Source organism: Sminthopsis crassicaudata, chromosome 1 (genome assembly GCF_048593235.1).
Source record: "Sminthopsis crassicaudata isolate SCR6 chromosome 1, ASM4859323v1, whole genome shotgun sequence".
NCBI classification, from domain to species: domain Eukaryota; kingdom Metazoa; phylum Chordata; class Mammalia; order Dasyuromorphia; family Dasyuridae; genus Sminthopsis; species Sminthopsis crassicaudata.
Window position 1 is genome coordinate 591,634,241 of NC_133617.1, and position 22,503 is coordinate 591,656,743.

At 32.5% G+C, this 22,503-nt stretch overlaps 1 protein-coding gene and 1 long non-coding RNA gene across 3 annotated transcripts in view; both read right to left on the reverse strand.

Moving 5' to 3' along the window:
• CWC27 (CWC27 spliceosome associated cyclophilin) overlaps positions 1-22,503 on the reverse strand; it is a 286,252-nt gene that overhangs the window by 228,346 nt on the left and 35,403 nt on the right. For both annotated transcript variants that reach the window (XM_074282412.1, XM_074282411.1), the window contains exons 4-10: positions 22,001-22,144; positions 20,070-20,168; positions 18,876-18,979; positions 17,291-17,360; positions 13,678-13,757; positions 12,424-12,463; positions 11,596-11,750 (exon numbers count right to left, since the gene is read on the reverse strand). In XM_074282412.1, coding sequence (XP_074138513.1) covers positions 11,596-11,750; positions 12,424-12,463; positions 13,678-13,757; positions 17,291-17,360; positions 18,876-18,979; positions 20,070-20,168; positions 22,001-22,144 — 692 coding nt within the window. The remainder of the gene's footprint in view (positions 1-11,595; positions 11,751-12,423; positions 12,464-13,677; positions 13,758-17,290; positions 17,361-18,875; positions 18,980-20,069; positions 20,169-22,000; positions 22,145-22,503) is intronic.
• LOC141551114 (uncharacterized) lies at positions 1,125-11,585 on the reverse strand. Its single transcript, XR_012484783.1, has 2 exons — positions 5,627-11,585; positions 1,125-5,043 (listed from the first exon to the last, which is right to left on the reverse strand). It is a non-coding gene; the product is annotated as an uncharacterized LOC141551114 (long non-coding RNA).

Genomic DNA, 22,503 nt, shown 5'->3' on the forward strand with positions numbered 1-22,503 from the left:
TGAATATTGGGAGTCATTTTACTAAGAAACTCTATAAATTCAAACTGTTGTGCTGAATTATTTAACATTGTAACACAGCAAAATGGATCCATGATTTGGACATAAAGGAATATACCATAAACAAAATAGAAGAATAAGAGATAATTTATCAGATCTTTGGAGAAGGGAGGAATTTAAGACCAAAGAAGAATTGGAGAAAATTATGAAAGGTAAAATGGACAACTTTCATTACATTAAACTAAAAAAATTTCGCACAAACAAAACCGATAGAATCAAGATTTAAAAAGAAGCAGGAAACTGAGAAAAATATTTTACATCTAAGGATTCTGATAAAGCCCTCATTTCTAAAATATGTACAGAATTGACTCAAATTTATAAGAAAACAAGTCACTACCCAATTGATAAAAGATCAAAGGATATGAACAGACAATTTTCAGATGATGAAATTAAAGCCATCTATAGACATATGGAAAACATTCTCTAAGTCACTATTGATTAGAGAAATGCAAATATAACTCTAAGATACCACCTCACACCTCTCAGCTAGGCTAAGATGACAGAAACAGATAACAATAAATGTTGGAGAGGATGTGGGAAAACTGGGACATTAATGCATTATTGATACATTGTGAAATGACTCAATCATTCTGAAGAACAATCTGGAACTATGGCCAAAGGCTATCAAACTGTGTATACTCTTTGATCCAGCAGTGCCATTACTGGGTCTGTATCCCAAAGAAATCATAAAGGAGGGGAAAAAGACCCACATGTGCAAAAATATTTCTAGCAGCTCTTTTTGTGGTAGCAAAGAATTGGAAAATGAGTAGATGCCCATCAACTGGAGAATGGCTGAACAAATTGTGGTATATGAAGATAATGGAATATTATTGTTATATAAAAAATGATGAACAAGCTGATTTTGGAAAGGCCAGGAAAGATTTACATGAACTGATGCTGAGTGAAACAAGCAGAACCAGGAATATATTGTACACAACAATAAGAAGAAGGTATAATGATTAGTGATTCAAATCTATCCCAATAGATTTTGGACAGAAAATGCCATCTGCATCCAGAAAAAGAACTAAGGAGACTGAATGTAAATCAACACATACTATTTTCATTTCTTTTCTTTTCTTTTTTTTTTTTAATGTCTTCCATATTTTTTTCCCTTGGCTCCGATTTTTCTCTCCCGACATGATTCATAAAACAATGTGAACCAATTAATTAATTTTTTTTTAAATATGGTGACACAAGATAGATTTTAGGTAAGCAAGACAGAGAAAATGCATTTTTTGATAAAGTTTCTTATATGAATATATTTACAAAACCAAAGTTCTATTAATTTGCTTAACATCACTAGAGAAGTGAAGAATTCTATTTACATTTCTTTGGATGGCATCATGACTTTAAAGATAGGAGCCTTTCTCAAAGATACAAATTCCAATTCCTCCAAGCCTTTTCATCCTCTACAATTTTCATTAAAATCTTTTCACAAAGGATTGACTAAATGGCAAGGATGTGTCAAATCTTGTGCCCATGTAAAATAACTAAACAAATTCAGAAGAGATAAATAAGCAAGTAGTTGAAGGTAGGGAAGAGCTGAAGGGGATCAGAGAAGGCCTAGTGAGAAGTGGCATTTGAGTTGAGTTTTGTAGAAAGCAAGAGATTCTAAGAAGCAGTCATGAGGAAGGAATCCATTCTAAGCATGAGTCACAGTTTACCCTAAAACAGTACAAAATTTGGAATACCCAAAATACAAGTCCATTCTCACAACAATCTTAGCACATGTAAGAATGGGTACTGAATATCCAACAAGAGATTACAATGTTGAATCGTGGAACTGAGGAGCTATATAGATTTATTATTCCTAGGATATGATAACAAGTACGCTTGCACTCTCACTTTAAGGAAAATAAATTCTGCTTTTATTTGAATTTGTGTATGTTCTAAATGGTCCTGCAAAATCATGAATCCAGTCAGAGAAACTGTTGTCAGAAGCAGAATTTCACGAGAGGAGAGGAGAGGAGAGGAGAGGAGAGGAGGGGAGGGGAGAGGAGAGAAGGGGAGGGGAGGGGAGAAGAAAGAGAGAGACACAGAGAGGGACAGAGAGGGTTGGGGGGGGAGAAGGAAGAGGAGGAGGAAGAAGAGGAAGAGAAGGAGAAGGAGGAGGAGGAAGAGAAGTATGATAAGAGGATTTTAGGTTGGTCACAAGGTCTGGTAAATGAGCCTTCTCAGGACACTGGGCCTGTGCACTGAAACAAAGGACAAGATCCTGACTTGATCTGTAAGTGGGTTAATTCTGATTTAATGCAAAATACATGAGTAGGTCAATGTAAGAAATGACATTCAGTCATAGGGACTGGAGCTATTTCATCACTGTTTGGAACTTATATTTCTATCTATGCCATATTGTAGGTACATGGAATTAGTTCCATGTTAAATGGGAAAATGCCCATACCCACAGATCCAAAAAAAGCAGCTAAATTAAACCAAGATAGAATGGGATATATGGAATAGAAGAACATTTATTAAGCCTTTATTATGTTTCCAAATACTATGTTACACACTACAAATAGAAGTAAACAAGGTAATCCTTGCATTCAAAGAGATTTCATTCTAACAGAGTAGTGACAAGGGAAGAAATACTGATTTAATTAGTTCTCAGACTTAATATAGGAAAGTATGTAGGGAGAGAGAGTGGAGGAAGGAACAAGTTTGCATGCTCTTTTTCGTTCCATGTTATACATAGAGTGAATGTTTACTTGAGCTTTATAAACTTTATAATTTTCAATAAATATAAAATATTATCATCATTTCATGATTAATCCTTTCCTTGAAAAAAATTATTTCTGTAATTATTATGGTACTGCAAATGTTTAAGCCAAAGTGATCTTCCAGTTAACTTGATGGTATGTAATTAATGACACCTAAAAGCAGTCATTTCCTCAAAAGGGACAGTCATAGATAAAGTCATAGATAAGAGACTAGGAGAATATCCCTTGGAAACAACATTGATCACAGGAATCAGGAATGTTTAGAATATAATAAAAATGTAAAAAATAGGAGAATTTCAATATTTGAAAAACTTTTTGGCACCAGCAATAAAGTTGGACTGAAATAATTGTTATCTTTGGTAGTTTCTGCTTCAGAAGAACCTGTCTGTATTGTGGGCTGAAATGTAAACAATTTTATGAATTCAATTTCCTAAAAAGCTCAGTGCATTATCAGATTATACCTAGACTTTTTTGGAACTTATACTATATAGGTTCATAGTAGTAAGTAGATAAATTTCTTTTAATATTTTAATTAAAATTAAAATTTTAAAAAGACCTTTTTCTACTTCTTAATATCTTTTTCTTTGATGCTATCACATCTTTCAATCATTCTACTAATTTTATAGTGTTGTTTTTGTTGTAGTATTCCATGTTAGATAAAGACACAAAATATATTCACTAAATTAGAAGATATTTATTCTGGAAAATACTAATAAAAAAATCATCATTTTACCAACAAAGGAAGAATATTAGCAAGTCACTCCTGGAGAATTCATGAAGAATGTATTGAGTAGATAATAACTGTGAGTGACATATTTAACTACTGAATCAATTTCAGGGGAAGGAACAGCCTTATAAAGGCATTGACCTGTTCCAGCCAAAAAAGGCTGTCTGAATAGGCAGATTCCCAGTTCTCTCCCATATACCTATTTCATTTTTTATTTTTATTTTTTGGAGGGGGGTATTTTTATTAATTTCATTTTTAATTTATAGAATTAAACATTTTTATACTATATTATAATAAAAAAGAATGCACATAAAATTGCAAATCTATTAGATCTACATTAGGTTTGCAATTTCGTGTGCAAACATCTTTTGTTTATTATACTTTTATGGTATTCCTGGGTCAAAGAATATAGGCAGTTTAGTAATTTTGGGGACACAATTCCAAATTGTTTACCAAAATGGTTAGATCAATTCACAATTCCACCAAAAATGAATTAGTGTCCCTATTTTCTACATCCCCTTCAATGTTTGTTGCTTTCCATTCCATTAATTTAAACTAATGTAATATTATAAAATGGTATCTTAATGTTGTTTTAATTTGCATTTCTTCAATCTTTTTCCTTTACATGTGTATCTGTCAAATGTGTTTCTTACAAACAACATATTGTAGGATTGTTTTTTAATCCACTCTACTATTCATTTCTGTTTTATGGGAGACAGTTCATCCCCTTAACATTCAATTATGACTACTAGTTTGTATTTCCCTCCATCTTATTTTCTCTCCTGTATATACTTTTGTTCTCTCTTTTCACCCTATCCTTAGTAATAGTTTTTTTTTTAAAAACCCAGTCCTCCTATTACCTTATCTCCTATTACCTCTTCCCCTTCTTTTAATAGTTTTTTCTAACCCATTCCACTTACTACCTTATATTCTATTTTATTTTCTCACCCCTTTCTCTTACCTTTTTTCCTAGTATTTCTGCCCTCTTTTCTTTCTTCTTTCTCCTCTTATTTCTTTAGAGGGTTAGTAAATTTCTATACCCAACTGAATGATGAAGTTATTCCCTCTTAGAGTCAAAAGTAATGAGATGAAACTTCAGACAATGCTCATCCCCCTCCTTTACTTCCTTCAATTCTAATAGGTCTTTTGTACCTTTTCATGTGAAGCAATTGCCCCATTATACCCCCTCCTTTACCCTTTATCCAGTACAGACCTTTTCCCACACTTTAATATCTTTTTCTTTAATGTTATCACATCAGAGGCCATTTACAACCATACCTTCAATCCATGTGATGTCCACCTGTTTGCGCCAGTGACAGTACAGTTCTCAAGAGTTACAGAAACAGTTTTCCTATCTAGGGATGTAAGTAATTTAATTTTTAAATAATGTATATATTTCCTCTGTTTACTTCTTTATGGTTCTTTTGAGTCTTGTGTTTATAGATTAAGTTTTCTGTTTAGTTTTGGTATTTTAATAGAAATAATTAAAAATCTCTTACTTCATTAAAGCTCCATCTGCTACTCTGCAAGATGATGCTGAGTCTTGCTGTGTAAGGGCCCTTTAAATGGGCGGACACAGTGCATCGGGAGATTGAGGCCCAGAAGTAATTTCTGTGGATATTAGGACTGCCCTTGGGCGGGATCCTGGCCATATTGAGATAGTTTTGTAATGGGTGACTCTCTCGCTGATTGGCTGTGTGTGTGACCTCACAGGCCCTATGTAAGCCCACTGCAGGCAGCAACCGCTCTCTTTAACCTCGTGCTGTTCACCCTGGCTCCCCAGCCTGGGTGGCCAAGCCAAGATGGGTAGCCGAAAGAGGTAAGGATTTTGGTAGTGAACACGTGGGTCTTCTGACCAGGTGTTCACTCGGGAACCAACAAGTCAGGGCATCAGTTAAGGCATTATGTGAGTAGGTATAATAAAGGCTTTTAAGATTACACGTGGTTGTTCTTGAGTGCACTACCGGTTATTAAGCTATAGATTCAAGAGATTGTGGCCAGAGACCTTAGAAGGCCTCAGAGGAGGCGAGCCGGGTAGAGCTCACACTGCAAAGGACAGTGGTCAAAGGTACTCTGGTGGGTCTAGGACAGACTAGTAATTGTAACTGCCAGGAGAGCACGTTACATTGCTGGATAGTTAATTCTTGATTATAACCTCTCTAGTCCTTTGCCTTCCAGAATATGGTATTCCAGGCCCTCTGATCTTTCATTGTAAAAACCTTCACATACTGGGTAATCCTGATTATTGCTCCTTGATATTTGAATTGTTTTTATTTGGCAGTTGACAAAATTTTTTCCTTGAGATTAGTTCTGAAGTTTTGCAACAATGTTCCTTAAGCTTTTCCTTGTGGGATCTCTTTTCAGAGCTGAACGATGGATTTTTTCAATGAGTATTCCCCCTCTGTTTCTAGAATACTGGCACAGTTTTCCTTAATGATCTCTTGAAGAATGCTACCTAGGCTTTTTTTTTTTTTTTTTTGATATGGCCTTCAAGTAGACCAATAATTTTTAAATTGTCTCTTATGGATCCATTTTCCATAAGAAACTTTTGTATTTCTTTTTCTATTTGGTTAATTCTACTTTTTAAGGAGTTATTTTCTTCAGATAATTTTTTTCCTTCCTTTTTTGAGCTGTTGATTCTCTCATGCATAACTCTCATTTCCTTTCTCATTTTTCCCCTAACTCTCTTACTTGCCTTTTAAAGTCTTTAATGAGCATTTCCAAAAAGCCTCTTTGGGCTTGAGACTAATTCATATCACTCTTTGAGATTTTTTCTGTGGACATTCTGTCCCCATCTGAGTTTGTGTTTTGGTCTACCCTGTCATCATAGTTGGTATTTCCTCTTTTTTTTTTAGGTTTTTATGGTTGAGCTCTGTTCCTAAGGCAAAGATGGTGCTATACCAAGCTTTCTGTGCAACTCTGAGCCTTGGCTTTGAGCACAGGGGTGCTTTGTGTTTGGAGGGGGGTAGCTTTGCCTGTTCTTTTCAGGAAACAGCCTAATTTCCCAAAATTTGTTTTCTGAGCTGAGACTAGAAACTGTCCAATGATCTGCTCCTCTACTGATCCAGGACTGAAGATCTTAGTTGCTGATTTGCTGTGAGTAAGACCCTCTCCCTGGCTTTCCTAGAGTCTATCTGATGAGACTGGTCTTTCTTGAAGTTTTTCCTGTCTATCTTGGGCTAGAGAGGGGTTTCATTCCATCAGAATCTGTTCAGAGGCTTGGTTTCATGTGGTTTTCGAGGGAAACTGGGAGAGCTCAAGAAGCTTCCTCACCTAAAGCCTATTAACTTCATAAAGGGGGCCACCAGCAAAATCAATACAAGTGCAAATAAGCAAGTAGCTAGCCTTCAGCACAGGTAAAAATGAGTTTAAAACATTTACAGGTTGCAAAGTTTTGTGCTTAGAATCAGAAAAACAAGAAGGCTCATTGCAAGGAAGCCACAGGATGAAGATCTTGGAAGTTCCAGGGCATGGGAGAGCCCAGTGTAGGAGAACAGCATTCAGAATAAGGTACTAAGGTTCAGTGCTCAGAAACTCAAAGCTCTTGTGGGGGGAAGGGGGAAGGAGATGCTTCAATCTCAGCTGCTAAAGATAAGTACAGGAACCCAGAAGACCTAGCAGGATATCAAACATGATCTACCACTCTACATAAAAGAGTAGCTGGAGATGGATTCTGACCATGATACAAGCCCCAGTGCGAGATAAAACTGAAAAGATCATTAAATCAAAGAAAACACTACCAAGTAGTTAGATTCCCTCAAAAAAGAATAAGTAACTCTGTTAATAGCTTAAAAAAAAAAAAGAAAGAAAAAAAATACTATCTTCTGGAGTCATCCTATGCCAGCACCAGTATTTGTTTTACTGTAAAAGAATCAAGAGATAAAAATCAAATAAAATCTATTAAAGAAAGAACTGGAAGGAAGAAATGTAGCTTTGAAAAGAAACTGTGTATACTAAAATCTTAAATAAGATATTAGCAAAAAGACTACAGAAAATCATCCCCAGGATAATACACCATGATCAAGTCAGATTTATACCAGGAATGCAGGGCTGGTTCAATATTAGGAAAACTATCAGTATAATTGGCCATATTAATAACCAAATTAACAAAAACCATATGATCATCTCAATAGATGCAGAAAAAGCATTTGATAAAATCCACCATCCATTCCTACTAAAAACACTTAAGAGTATAGGAATAAATGGACTTTTCCTTAAAATAATCAGTAGCATCTATTTAAAACCATCAGTAAGCATCATATATAATGGGGATAAACTGCAACCATTCCCAATAAGATCAGGAGTGAAACAAGGTTGCCCCCTATCACCATTACTACTCAATATTGTATTAGAAATGCTAGCTTTGGCAATAAGAGTGGAGAAAGAGATTAAAGGAATTAGAGTAGGTAATGAGGAAGCCAAATTATCACTCTTTGCTGATATGATGGTATACTTAGAGAACCCCAAAGATTCTACTAAAAAGCTATTAGAAATAAGCCATACCTTTATCAAAGTTGCAAGATACCAAATAAACCCACATAAATCATCAGCATTCTTATATGACTAACAAAATCCAATAGTTAGAGTTACAAAGATAAATTGCATTTAAAGTAACTACCGATAGTATAAAATATTTAGGAATCTATATGCCAAAGGAAAATCAGAAACTATATGAGCAAAACTACAAAACGCTTTCCACACAAATAAAATCAGCTCTAACCAATTGCAAAAATATTAAATGCTCTTGGATAGGGCGAGCAAATATAATAAAGATGACAAAACTACCTAAATTAATCTGTTTATTTAGCGCTATACCAATCAGACTCCCAAAAAACTATTTTAATGATCTAGGAAAAAAAAAACAAAAAACAAGAAAGTTCATATGGAAAAACAAAAAGTCAAGAATTTCAAGGGAATTAATGAAAAAAAAAAATCAAATGAAGGTGGTCTAGCTGTACCAGATCTAAAATTATATTATAAAGCAGCGGTTACCAAAACCATTTTGTATTGGCTAAGAAATAGACTAGTTGATCAGTGGAATAGGTTAGGTCCAAAGGACAAAATAATCAATAACTTTAATAATCTAGTGTTTGACAAACCCAAGGACCCCAGCTTTTGGATAATAACTCAATGTTTGACAAAAATTGCTGGGAAAATTGGAAATTAATATGGCAGAAACTAGGCATTGACCCACACATAACACCACACACCAAAATCAGATCAAAATGGGTTCATGACCTAGGCATAAAGAATGAGATTATAAATAAATTAGAGGAACATAGGATAGTTTACCTCTCAGACCTGCAGAAGAGGAATGAATTTATGTCCAAAGAAGAACTAGAGATCATTATTGATCACAAAGTAGAAAACTTTGAATATATCAAATAGAAAAGTTTTTGTACAAACAAAACTAATGCAGATAAGATTAGAATGGAAACAATAAATTGGGAAAACATTTTTACAGTCAAAGGTTCTGATAAAGGCCTCATTTCCAAAATATATAGAGAACTGACTCTGATTTATAAGAAATCAAGCCATTCTCCAACTGATAAATGGTCAAAGGATATGAACAGACAATTCTCAGATGAAGAAATTGAAACTATTTCTAGCCATATGAAAAGATGCTCCAAGTCATTATTAATCAGAGAAATGCAAACTAAGACAACTCTGAGGTACCACTACACACCTGTCAGATTGGCTAGAATGACAGGGAAAGATAATGCGCAATGTTGGAGGAGATGTGGGAAAAGAGGGACACTGATACATTGTTGGTGGAATTGTGAATACATCCAGCCATTCTGGAGAGCAATTTGGAACTATGCTCAAAAAGTTATCAAACTGTGCATATCTTTTGACCCAGCAGTGTTACTACTAGGCTTATATCCCAAAGAGATGAAAGGGACCTGTATGAGCAAGAATGTTTGTGGCAGCCCTTTTTGTAGTGGCCAGAAACTGGAAACTAAATGGATGCCCATCAATTGGAGAATGGCTGAATAAATTGTGGTATATGAATATTATGGAATATTATTGTTCTGTAAGAAATGACCAGCAGGATGATTTCAGAAAGGCCTGGAGAGACTTACATGAACTGATGCTGAGTCAAATGAGCAGGACCAGGAGATCATTATGTACTTCAACAACAATACTTTATGATGATAAATTCTGATGGACGTGCCCTCTTCCACAATGAGATGAACCAAATCGGTTCCAATAGAGCAATAATGAACTGAACCAGCTACACCCAGCAAAAGAACTCTGGGAGATGACTATGAACCACTACATAGAATTCCCAAACCCTCTATTTTTGTCCGCCTGCATTTTGGATTTCCTTCATAGGCTAATTGTACACTATTTCAAAGTCCAATTCTTTTTGTACAGCAAAACAATTGCTTGTACATGTGTACATATATTGTATTTGATTTATACTTTAACATATTTAACATGTATTGGTCAACCTGCCACCTGGCGGGGGGAGGGAGGGGAAAAATTGGAACAAAGGGTTTGGCAATTGTCAATGTTGTAAAATTACCCATGCATATATCTGGTAAATAAAAATTATTAAAAAGAAAAGAAAAGAAAAGAAATTGTGTAAGCCTTACCCAAGAAATGGATTCCATGAAAACTAGAATAGACAAACAAAAATTAATGATTCTATAACATGGCAAGAAATATTAGAACAGAATCAAAAGACTGAAAAAGAAAATAGAAGAAAAAATAAGATCCTTTATACCAAAAGCAACTGACCTGGAAAACTAGTCAAGAGGAGATCATTTAAAAATCACTAGACTATCTGACAATTATAATTCTCCCCTCAAAAAAAAGTATGAATAATAATTCATCATGAAAACTGCCCAGACATACTATACAAAGAAAAGTAAAAGATACTCTTTGCTATCAAAAAGCTTTAGTCTAATGAGGAAAACAATTGCAAAAAACTATGAACCAACATAATATAGACAATATAAACTGGAGATAAACCACAGAGGGAAAATACTATAAATTGAAGGATTGGGTAAGGCTTATTGCAGAAGCTGAAACTTCGACTGAGATTTTTTTTAAAAAGCCCATGGACACTAGGAGAGAATTTCAGACATGTCAATGAAAATACCTGGAGCTGGAAGATGGAGTGTCATGTGTGAAGCACAGTCAGAAGGCCAGTGTCTGCATGAAAGTGTATATGGAAAAGTAAAAGGTGTAAGAAGACTGGAAAGATGTGGGAAGGAATAAATGTCCCTTCAGAACCTTGCTGTCCTCAAAAGGTATTAAGGGAGTTAAATAAGGAAAAGAGGATTTAAGGATAGATTTGTTATGTTTTAAGAGTTTTCAAATAAGGAAAATGAGAGAAAGTAAAAAAGAATAATGTAAAAAGGAGAAAAATGGGAATAGAACTTGCTATTTTTCATAATTGGAGTAAGTATGAAGAAGATTATACAGAGGGAGAAGTAAAGGGAATGGGCATTATATGAGACTTGCTCTTATTTGAAATGAAAAAAAGAAAGGTTAAACACACATATATAAATATTTTAATATAGTAACATATCAGACTCAACTGGGAAACAAATAAGATTGGGGAAATAGGATAATATGGAAAATAATAACAAAGGAAGAAAGCCATAAGCAAAAAAAAATGAAGGGGAAGACAGGGAATGGAGGAGAAAAAAGTTAGAATCTAAAGTAGTGTCCATCAATTTTGGAACAGATGAAGATGAAGATGGTATATGAATGTAAATAGAATATTATTGAAAGGGAAAATGACAAAAGAGATGATTTCAGAAAATCCTGGATACTATGAACTAATGAGGAGTAAAATACAGAAAACAGAACAAGGTCTTTGGTATTAATTTTCCATTATGTGGGATGAGGGTTTAATAAATATTTATTGACTGACTGCCATAACCCACAAGCACTAAAATAATACAAACACAAAAAAATTCTCACTGAGACTATACATACCTGTAAACAGGCAATTCAAAGAATGACCAATCATTAAAATGTTTTCATTATACATGCACTATTTTCAGCTTTATTTTAAAATGTTATTAGAGAAGGAGAAAATTTTATAAAAATATACTGACATCATATGTTTTGACTCACCTGCGGCTAGCTGATTTTTTCTCTGTTTCTTTATCTATTCCTTTAGTAGATTTGACATTTTCACTTCTATCCTTTTTCAATTTTTTGGCAATTCGTTCTTTCATTAGATTCTTTTCATCACTATCGTCTTCATCTTCTTCACATCCATTTTCATTCTAGAGAATAAAATTAAATTACTTTCCTAATTAACAATTACCCCAATATTGATTGAGAAAAAAAGATGTTTTTGGTCATTACCTATATACATTGTATAAGATTTCTTCTGTTAACTATTTTAATGACTATAGGCTTTATGTTATTTCATTGATGGCCACAAAATATATGTTCGTTTATTTAACATTCACTGGTCTATTATGATTACAGTAATGTGCTGGGCACTATGAATGAGTTATACAAAATAAAAAGTGACAACAAAAATGTGTATTCTTCCTTGCAAGAATATGTACTTTTTACCTCCTGTGGCATAAACGAATTATGTAATTATTAAATAGCTGCATTTCACCAAAATTGTCTATTGACATATTAAAAAATAAAATGTCCTTTAACATTTCTATACTCACATAGTCATCACCAACCTATTATTAAAACTTAAATCTTCAATTAATTCCTGGGTGACAAACCAATAATGCAAAACTATATATATGCAAATAGAATAAAGACTTAAAGAAAAAACAATGAAGCTATTATTTCTCATACAAATTTTTGCAATTTTTGCATACAAATTTTTGCATGAACATTTAACAATTTAATGTTACTAAATTAGTTACATTTGAAATTTAAGTCATCTAGAAATAGTGTAAAACTACTTATGTAAAAGTTATTACTCACATCATCTGAATCTCCTGTCATTGAATCTGCACCCTTTTCACTAAAAGTAAACAGAAGATCCACATAAATTTCAGATTCTCCCTAAAATTGACAAAAATACTAAACAAGTGAAAAAAGCACAACCTATTTTCTAGACACATTAGATCAAGTTTACTCATTTTACTCAGTTTTTTCTTTTTGAACATACATGCAAAAGATAAAAGACAATTTAAAAACTTCATCATTACTGTTCAATAGTAGTCACTCTTTAGTCACACAAATGAAACTTATTGATTCATGAGAAAAAAAAGAAATATACTGTCGAACAAGATTTGTTATATCACTGAACCAGATTGAGTACCAGACATTTCTAATGTCAGCATGTTGAAAAACTTGAGAAGTTCCTATTCTATCAGTTCCAGCTAAAGAATATTATTTGTAATCATATATTCTTAAAAGTTTTGCTCCAAATGGGACATCTTAAAATGTGCTAACCTTAAGAAATAACATTTTATTCCCTCTCTCAACTGTAGCACTCGAACATGTCACGAACTACTATGGAAGATTCAAAGACAATGTGTAGATAAATATGTTGAACTACTCACAACTTCTTGGACCACACAACCCAATGAATGGGCTGAATAAATGCATAGTATCTAGTAAGGCAGACTATATTTAATGGAATCACCAAAATAAAATGTGAGAAGAACTTGACAAAATAATTCTATTCATAGAAAATAAGACTGAATAATCATTCAACTAATCAAGTAGCAACTAATCAGAGAACCTAATCAAAAACTTTTATCCCCAAAAAAGAAACAACACAGACTATTATAATCCATTAGACTCCAGAGAACAAAAAATATATATAATATTCATTTTAGACCAAAACATGACTGCTTGTTTTTAGAAAAGAAATTCAAGTTTTATACTTCAGTGAAAACACTAATATAAATGAAACTATTTCTATGAAAAATTTTGTCCAAGTATATTACCACTATGGCAAAACAGATTTAAACTAAATATTAATTTTTTTAATGAAAATTCCAAATAACAAAAAAATTTTCAACCTACAAAGCTTTAAAATTAAAACTTAGTTTGATGAACTGTCATATTTGCTGAGAAGTGGAGAAAACTACATTTGAAATTTCATGCACTTAAGAGAAAAAGGGAATTTAAATACTTTGAACAACAATATCCCATCCATCCCCACCCCTAAAAAATCTAACACCAAAATATCCATGAACTTGAGATTGCACTAATGTGATAGCTAACCTTTCAACAACTGGAACTGAACTGAGATGTGGATCATCCTTGAGCAAATCATGACTACTTTTGCTTTTTCCCTTCATGCTCTGTAAAATAACATTAAAAAAAATATTTTATTATGAATATAGAGGCAAAGTTTACCACCGAAAGTATAGTATGGCATGGTGCCAATAGTGATGGACTTGTTATCCAAAAAGACCTGATTTCAAATACTAGTTCTGTCACTTACTTAGGTGGATGACCTTGAACATCTCTGGGATAACTCTTCTGGATTTGAAAGCTATTTATAATCTGGCTCTAATCTTTTCCACTCATTATAGACTGTTTCCCCTTTCTACATTCTATGATGCAGGCAAATTGGACTCTTCACTATTCTTCATGCATGGCATGCTCCCTCTTTCACTATGCTTTTGCAATGCTCATACCCCATGATCTCTGAATTAAAGAATACCCTCTTTAAAGATGCAATTCAGGTACCATTTTCTAAATGAAACTTTTCCTGATCTCCCCCCACATCTCTAAAATAATAAGACTTATTCTTAAATAAATATAACAGAGCCTATAAATGCAAATAAATGCAGTCCTTTCTGACAACTTCTTTGGATAAATAAATAGTTTAAACTTGGATTCTCACTCCTTTGTAGCAATCTTCTGCCTCCACATTATCAATTCTTTTTAAAGATGCTCTGGCTAGCACCAGCCCTGAAGTCAGGAGGACGTGAGTTCAAATCTGGCCTCAGACACTTAACACTTCCTAGCTGTGGGACTCTGACTCCAATTGCCTCAGCCAAAAAAAAAAAAAAAAAAACAAAAAACAAAAAAACAAAAAAACTCTGGCCAGCACACCTAATACTGTACTGAAGCAGTACCCATTAGGGAAAGACTTTCCTTGGGATTTCTGAAGGCATCTACAACCCCAAAACATCAACCTAGAGTTAGGAAGATGTATGCTAACTCCTGGGTTCCCTGGCCTCACAACTCTGGAAGCATTCTCAAAACTGTGCCCTCTAATCAGCAGAAACAAGAATGATGAAATCCAGTCAATGATTCCTATCTTCATTCTGTTTTTCCCAGAGCACAATGCTGGGGAAATTTTCACCCAGAATTTAATCTCATTCTTCTCCATCCTCAGAAATCCCACTAAGAATGGCTGGAAGGAAGGAACAGAAGACAGAGAAGGAGGTGACACAGACTTCAATATTTTGTTTAAATATTTATTGCTATGTCTAAATTATCTGAGCTTGCATGATTTTGTCTAAGAGTAACATTTTTGGTTAAAGATCGAGAACGGAAATTATTTCATGGAAGGGGAAAAAAAATTTCCTCATTTTACTTTAGGAAAGTTTTGGCAATTTTGGTAATTAACTGAGAATAATCCAGAGCAACCCACTAGACTGACTTTGAACACAGAAAAAGATAAATAAATAAAGAGATATGTCAGCAGTAGAAAAGGGTAGCAGTTAATATAGTTGTCTTAGTATACAATGCTTGGCATATATTAGGTACTTAATCAATACCAGATAAGTGATATTAATTTTACATGTGGAATTTAAATTCTTTGTGAAGATAAATTCTAGGTGTTTTATTGAGTTAATAAATAAATAAATAAAAACTTTACAATAAACTTTATTTTACAATTATTTGAAAAAAAGGTATTATTTCTTAATACTTAAAAAAAAAAATTCCATTAGTACATGTACCCCCTACACTAATACGTCTATATCAGTTACCACCTTTTTATGCTTTCACAAGTGATCTTAGCATATTTAGATCATTGGATCATACATTTAGTCCTGGACAAACCTTAGTGATCATTAAAAAAAAAAAAAAAAAAAAAAAAAAAAAAAAAAAAGACCTTTTAAAATTTCATGGGAACTACTACAAGCATTCAGGTTAGAAATCTATTATCTTTTCTAAGATCAATGTACTGATAGACTAATTCATGTCATAATCTGAGATATAAGCTTTGAGTGGTAGGTCAGTTTCTTTTAAGTGGCCAAGGATTTGCCTAAAGAAATTCAGCATTATTCAAGAACTTCATGGAGTCTCTAGGAATATTCACTTGCAATCAAGGAAGAAAAAACAAGAGACAAAGACAGAGCCCTACAGAACATCCCTTCTCAGAGTATAGTAATGAGCACCATATCATGGATGATCAGGAGTATCTGGAAGCAGATGAGATCATTAAGAAAGAGAAGAAAGAGGCCAGAGAAAAGTCCTCAGGGATACCCAGAATTAAGGAATTAAGTGATTAAGCAGTCAGATAGGAAGGAGAACCAGAAAAGAACAGTGTCATAAGATGACAAAAGTACATAGGAGAAGGTGGTTAATAGCAAGAAATTGCAGGAAAATCAAGACGAATAAAGATTAAGGGAAGCTCACTGAATTTAGCCATAAAGCACTAGCTGATGATCTTTGAGAGAACAATTTCAGAACTGGAAGCAAGATCTTAAGAGATAATTTTAAAATAGAGATTAAGGAAGCAGAAGCAGTTGTGAAGATTTTGAGTTTAACAGATAATGAGAAGTGAATTTAGAGTTCAAATCATAGCTTCACCACTCACTGCCTTATGTGATTCTGGCCAAGGCACACACTTAGCCCTCAATTTCCTCATCAGTAAAATGATGAGATTGGAATAGATAACTCTCCAAGTTTGTTTCCAGGTTGAAATCTAAGATTCTCCAAACAACGAAAACAAATGAAAAGAGAGAATAAAAACACAATAGACTCAAGGGAAAATTCTTTAAAGGATTGGGAAATCTGAGTATAGATAGAACAAGTAAATAGAGACTGAAAAATGAAAAAGATAGGAAAGGATTCATTAATAAAGAGGCCTGCTTCTCAAAGGAGAGACATAGGACCAATTAGATTGAGAGGATAAGGAGAGGTCTAAGACTTTGCAAGAAGAGTCACATTTTCCTAAGCCTAGAACAAAGGAGAAGACAATTAGGAAAGAAGTTTTAAGAAGAGCAGAAGAGAAATGATGTGGATTTTCTCAGAAAAGTAGGGGCAATATTATCTGCTGAGAGAGAAGTAAATGGAACACGCTGACAAATATGGATGATATCTTTAATGGTAAAAAGGAGAAATGATAAATGGTACTCATAAAAATTTAAACATCAGTACCAATTATTTAAATAAAGATGGAATTTTAAATTAGTAAGACTGGGTTAAGAGACAAAATCAAGGTAGACATTTTCTAGAAACTTCCTAAAAGTTCAAAAGTTTATAAAGAAAGGCTCTGCCATATGTTCAATGAGAGAACATCCAAATACATAAGATACAAAAGTTCTATGTTGTGACTGATAAAAGAAAAAACAATCAAGTAAAGGAACAAATTATTGCCATTTTAAATTAGCTAAAGTTAAAATTCTGAAAGAATTTGAAATTTATTTAAAATGTTACTTTACTATTTTAAAGCTTCTATTACAAAAATACTAGGATAATGCAAGAGTAGAATGTAGAAATCTTATGAAAACAAATCAATACTATCTATCCAAGAAGTCTAACTTTAAGAAATTCCACTAGATAGAAAAGAAAAAAGAAAAGTGAGACTATTTTCCAAAAGGTACCAATAGAAATCTTATGAATCAAAAGAAAAAACAAATTGCAATTTCACCTGACTAACTCGGTTTACTTCTTCTTCTTCCTCTTCAGCTTCTTCTCCAAATGAAAGTAAACTAAAATTTCTAGTGAAAGAAAAAGATTCATAAAACAGTATTTAAAAGTATTTTCATTTCCAAAAAACATGCTTAAATTTTCAAAAACAAATGAGTACTTGCTATTTAACAAAAACAAGTTATGCTTTATTTTGATGAAATGTTCTATTATTTGAGTTTGCTTCCTAAATTACTTCCTAAATTAAAAAGTACTTCCTAAATTAAAGTACTTCCTAAATTAAAAATTAATTAAAATTAAGTACTTCCTAAATTAAAAAAAAAAAGAATACTTTTGCCACAGAGAACAGATATTCTCAAGCAAACAGTTCAATTTGCAAAAATAAAACCAAATTTTATCCTAAAATCTACATATTCAGATATTTTGACATAATCATCTCTCCAAGAGAGTTAACAATCTCTGAATTTGTCAATGATTGTCAATATAATTGAAATTACTGAAAATCTTGCAAATGTGTGCTCTAAAAACCCTGAAAAGATAAAACAAAGCATCATCTACCAAAATAATCTGTTTTACTCATTAATATCTGCTATGTAAAAATTATATGCAAACAACTATGCCATGCAAAAAATGGTGTTATTGGAGGAAATTGGGCAAATCGTCATAATCTTCTTAATTCCTCAACTTAAAATTAGAAGTAATGAGATTTAATGAAATAAACACTGGAAAAATCAAAAGATATAGGTTTCATTATTAACTTTACGTCTTACTGGCTTTCTAACTTGAAACAACTCACTTTACTCTAGCCCCCAGTTCACTCATTTGTGAAATGAAAGGGCTGAATTCACTCAGAGTTTCATAAACCTGTGGTCTCCAGCCTCTGAAGAAATTTCTGGATAGAGTTCAGGAGTATTATGAACTAGGATGGGGAAAAAAAATTACATCCTTATTTCACTCTAATTGGTTTTCTTTGTAATAGTATGTATTTTACTTTGGCAATGAGAAATAAAGTGAATTGTCCCAATCTGGATTTAAATCCAGTTCTTCCTGCTTTAAGGTTAGTTTTTCATCTCCTACCTTAAAAAACTTCTCTAGTTTATTGTAAGAAAAAAATACTTATAAAAATTGAAAAATCAATCCAATGGTCAATGATGGTGATATTTCATACAAATAACACTAACAAGAATGAAGCAAAGAAATAAATTAAATTCCAAAGTAGGTAAAAAATGGCCTTGCATTAGGGGTCATTTTAATAATTTGATCCTTATTAATATGTTCCAGCACTATGTAAGAAATTTTGAAACTGATTAAAAACAAAAATTATTTTTAATCAACTGCCTGAATCCTTTTATATACAACTTGTCATAAGCCATAAATTTTTATCGCCTACTCACTAAAGCAAATTTTAAGAACATCTATTAGGCAACTTTATAAATTTGTGCTTTAACTACAAATTTGAAAGCATTTTTAAAAATTCTATAATTCAAGCTTTCAAATTCTTTTAATGTCTTCCAACAACTACAGCATATTAACAAAGTTGATGAATAAGTGCTACTTTTCACATTTGGACAAAATTCTTATATTACTTTGTGCCTTTAGTTGTTAATTTCTTTACTTCATCTTCTGATTTGTCTTTCTTTGGCTTCTTATTGTCTCTTGGTATGATGTCATCAAAAGGATTAAATAAAACCTAGGAAAATATTCAAAACATTATTTATTTAAAAATATTTCCATATAATGACTTTATTTAATAATTTGTTTTTTCCTAGTGTATATATTTTCATTATCCAGCAAAGTGTCTTATATCTCTTTAAATCACTTATTTCACTTTTATGTAGACTCACGAATAATTAGAGCAATGACAGCAGTAATCTGAGTAGGATTGAACAAAGTAAGCTGATTTAGACTTCTCAAATATTTCACACTTTCCATAGGTCACATAAAAGTATTTATGCGGATTTCTTTTGCTTGTCTATACTAATTTGTTATCAAGTTTTTCTTTTTTCTTTCCCCATTCTTTCTCTTAGTTAATAGAATAAATGTGTATTAGCAGGAAAAGTTAGCAATAGTGATTCAAAAAAGCAAGAGGGAAAACCATTGAAACATTTCTTTAAATCCACAGAAGAAAACAGAAACAAATTCAAAAGGAAGCACAAGTTAGCAGGACAGTTTTTAAAGCAATGTGTAGAATTTATTATACTTTTTCTAAAGCAAATTGCACAAGACAGATTTATTATTTCACACACAATCCTCATTTTGTGTTCTGCTGTGTATATGTTGCCACATGTAAACAAGACGTGGTAAACCCATTACCTCTGAAGAACTTAAGATGAGTATTACACAGAGGGTAGTGGTGAGGCACACAGTAAGTGTGAGAAAAATGTAACCAGTGTTAGAAAGGAATAAAAAAAAAAATCATTATGAAAGATTATAACAGAAAGAGAAAAATGGGCTGACCATGTGACAAGTACATGGAATGACAAATGAATAGTAAGAATGCTCTACCCCCATGATGAGAGAAGAAAGTGATAAAAGTCTACACCATGTCAGGCAGGCTGTACCCCCAAAAGAAAATTGTTATGAGAACATGGAAAAACTAATTGAGTTGTCAAGTTCAATATTTGTATGTGTATGTATACACACACACACACACACACACACACACACACACACACACACACACCACACACATATATCTATTACTTCAACCACAGTTTTCCAAGAATTGATAATAATTTATTCAAGCTCCAAGCTTCATCAAGAATATCCTGAATACCCACCTCAGAACTTCTTATTTTATGTGGATTAAGTGGCCTTTCTTCTTCATTAATGTCCACTTCTGTCAATCTTAGCATATTGTATACTGTGTCTCCTGTTACCTATCAAATGAAAATGTTTAAAAGAGGTTAACATTCTTAATAATGAATAAGGTTTTTTTTCAAAAATTTTAAATAAAAGGACATATTTAATATTAGTACACTGGAATATATGCATATCTAATATTTCCTCAAAAGAAGAAATATATAAAATGGAATAGTTAATAAGCCTTAAAGAAAACTAAATTACTAAATCTTAGTTTTCATTAGCAATAGAAATAATGTCTTCAACATGAACTTCTAACTAACTCAGAGAAGCAAAGACATCTCAGACATTTCTTCCTTTCCTACTCAAACAGTACTTATTGTAAATCTGACTTTCCCACTATATCCCCATACTAAGTAACTCTTTCTTCAGTTCCTTGTCTTTCTTTTCTGCATTATTCCCCCTCACCCAACTCCCATTAGACTACAAAAATTTTGAGAACAGAAACTGTCCTTGTTTCAATTTATATCCTGCTGTTTAACATTGTACCTGACACATAGTAGGCACTTAATAAATGTTTCCTGACTGGCAGAATATTTTTCAAAACTTACCAAAAAACGTATGCTTAAGAATCTGAGAAGAATCTGTGCCACAAAGCAGATTTAAAGAATTCAATTTATTAAAGTGAATACAAGATGTTCAAGTATATAGCATTGGCCTCATGTTTATTCCTAAAATCCCAAATATTCCAACAGGATTAATAAGTCATTGGTATTTTAAAAAGGAAGGGGGAAAAAAAAAAAAATCAAACCTGTAATTCCATGTCCTTCTTCAGCAGAATGGTCAAAGCAAGAGATTTGCTTATTTTCTCCCAGCAGTACTGATTAGAGCTAATAACTTTAAATGTTCATGCTCTTAAGTTTAAAAAAAAAATTCACATTTATCTTGGGTTTCTAATTTAAATTTAAATTATCTTTATATGGTTTTCCTCCACTAGGATGATAAATTCAAGCTTTAATCAAAGGATGGGTAAATGGAAAATAAACCAGCAGAGGGAGCTACAGACTTATAGATCTAAAATGCTAGGTTTACTCTTTTGTTTTGTTTTAATTTCTTGCAGTAAAATAGGATAATTCAGAGACTATATTCAAATAAAAGTTTACTGAAAACTCAGTCAAAGAATATACATTAATAAATGCCAAATAAAAAAATTTTTGGAGCAGAATCCAAACATGTTGAAAAGAAAATCTGAAAAAATTTAAATAAATTCCTTTCATTTTAAACATTAATAATGCTATAAGTAAAATTAATTATAAATAGTCAATTCTATTAAATACCTACTATGTGCCAGACAGTATGCTAAATGCTAGGGATACAAAAAGAGGCAAAAGATAATCCAGTTTCCAAGAAGCATATAATCTAATAAGTGAGACAATAAACATGTACATAGAACCCATGTATAAGGATAAATGAGAAAAAAAAAAAATTAGCAGTGAAAACACTACAATTTAGAAGGGTTAGGAGAGGTATCCTGAAGACATTGGGATTTTAGTTGAGACTATAATTTCATTATTAAAAATTAATGTAGGAAAACAGATTAAATTATATCATAAGTAGTATATAACTACAGTTGTTTAAAAAAAATTTTGAACGCCAACTCTTTTAGAAGCAAAAGTTCTGATCACCATCACTTATCAATTTCACTTGCTACAATGAAATTTCTGTTTAGCCAAATGAATTGAACAGCCATTAGAATTCATACTGAACATGACCATTTGCTAAACACTGGGGGAAAAAAAATGAATTAAAAAAAAAAAAAAAAAAAACAAGAACCAATTTACAAATGTTGAGAAATCAAAAAGTTTATAAGAAACAAGTGAATCTTAGAAATTGAGAACTGAACACTAACCTTTCCAAAAATGGTATGTTTATTGTTAAGTTCATCTGCACGACCCAAGGTAAAGAAAAACTGACTGCCATTATCATGAGGTCCAGCATTTGCCATGGCAACCAGTCCCCTCCGATTAAACCGCAATCGTGAGTGAAATTCATCCTGTAGAAAAAAAAGAAAAGGTTAAGTGTGTAAGCTCAGTTGAGTCAATGTTCACTTAGCTGGCAGACTCCTCCTTTTCATCCTGTATCATTAAAAAAAAAAAAAAAAAAAAAGGTTAAGTGTGTAAGCTCAGTTTAGTCAATAGGCAGGATCCTACACATTTTATTTTCTATTAAAATTTTTTCTTTCTTTATTTCTTTTTATATTATATTGAACTGATTTTCAAGTTTAACAAAAGTCTGAATTTACTTATCATCAGTAACAATACATCTTGGAAAGGTAGGAAGGGACCAGGATGACTTTAAATGCCAAATGGAGATTTTATATTTTTAGTTTATCAGGAGTCAATGGAATTTACA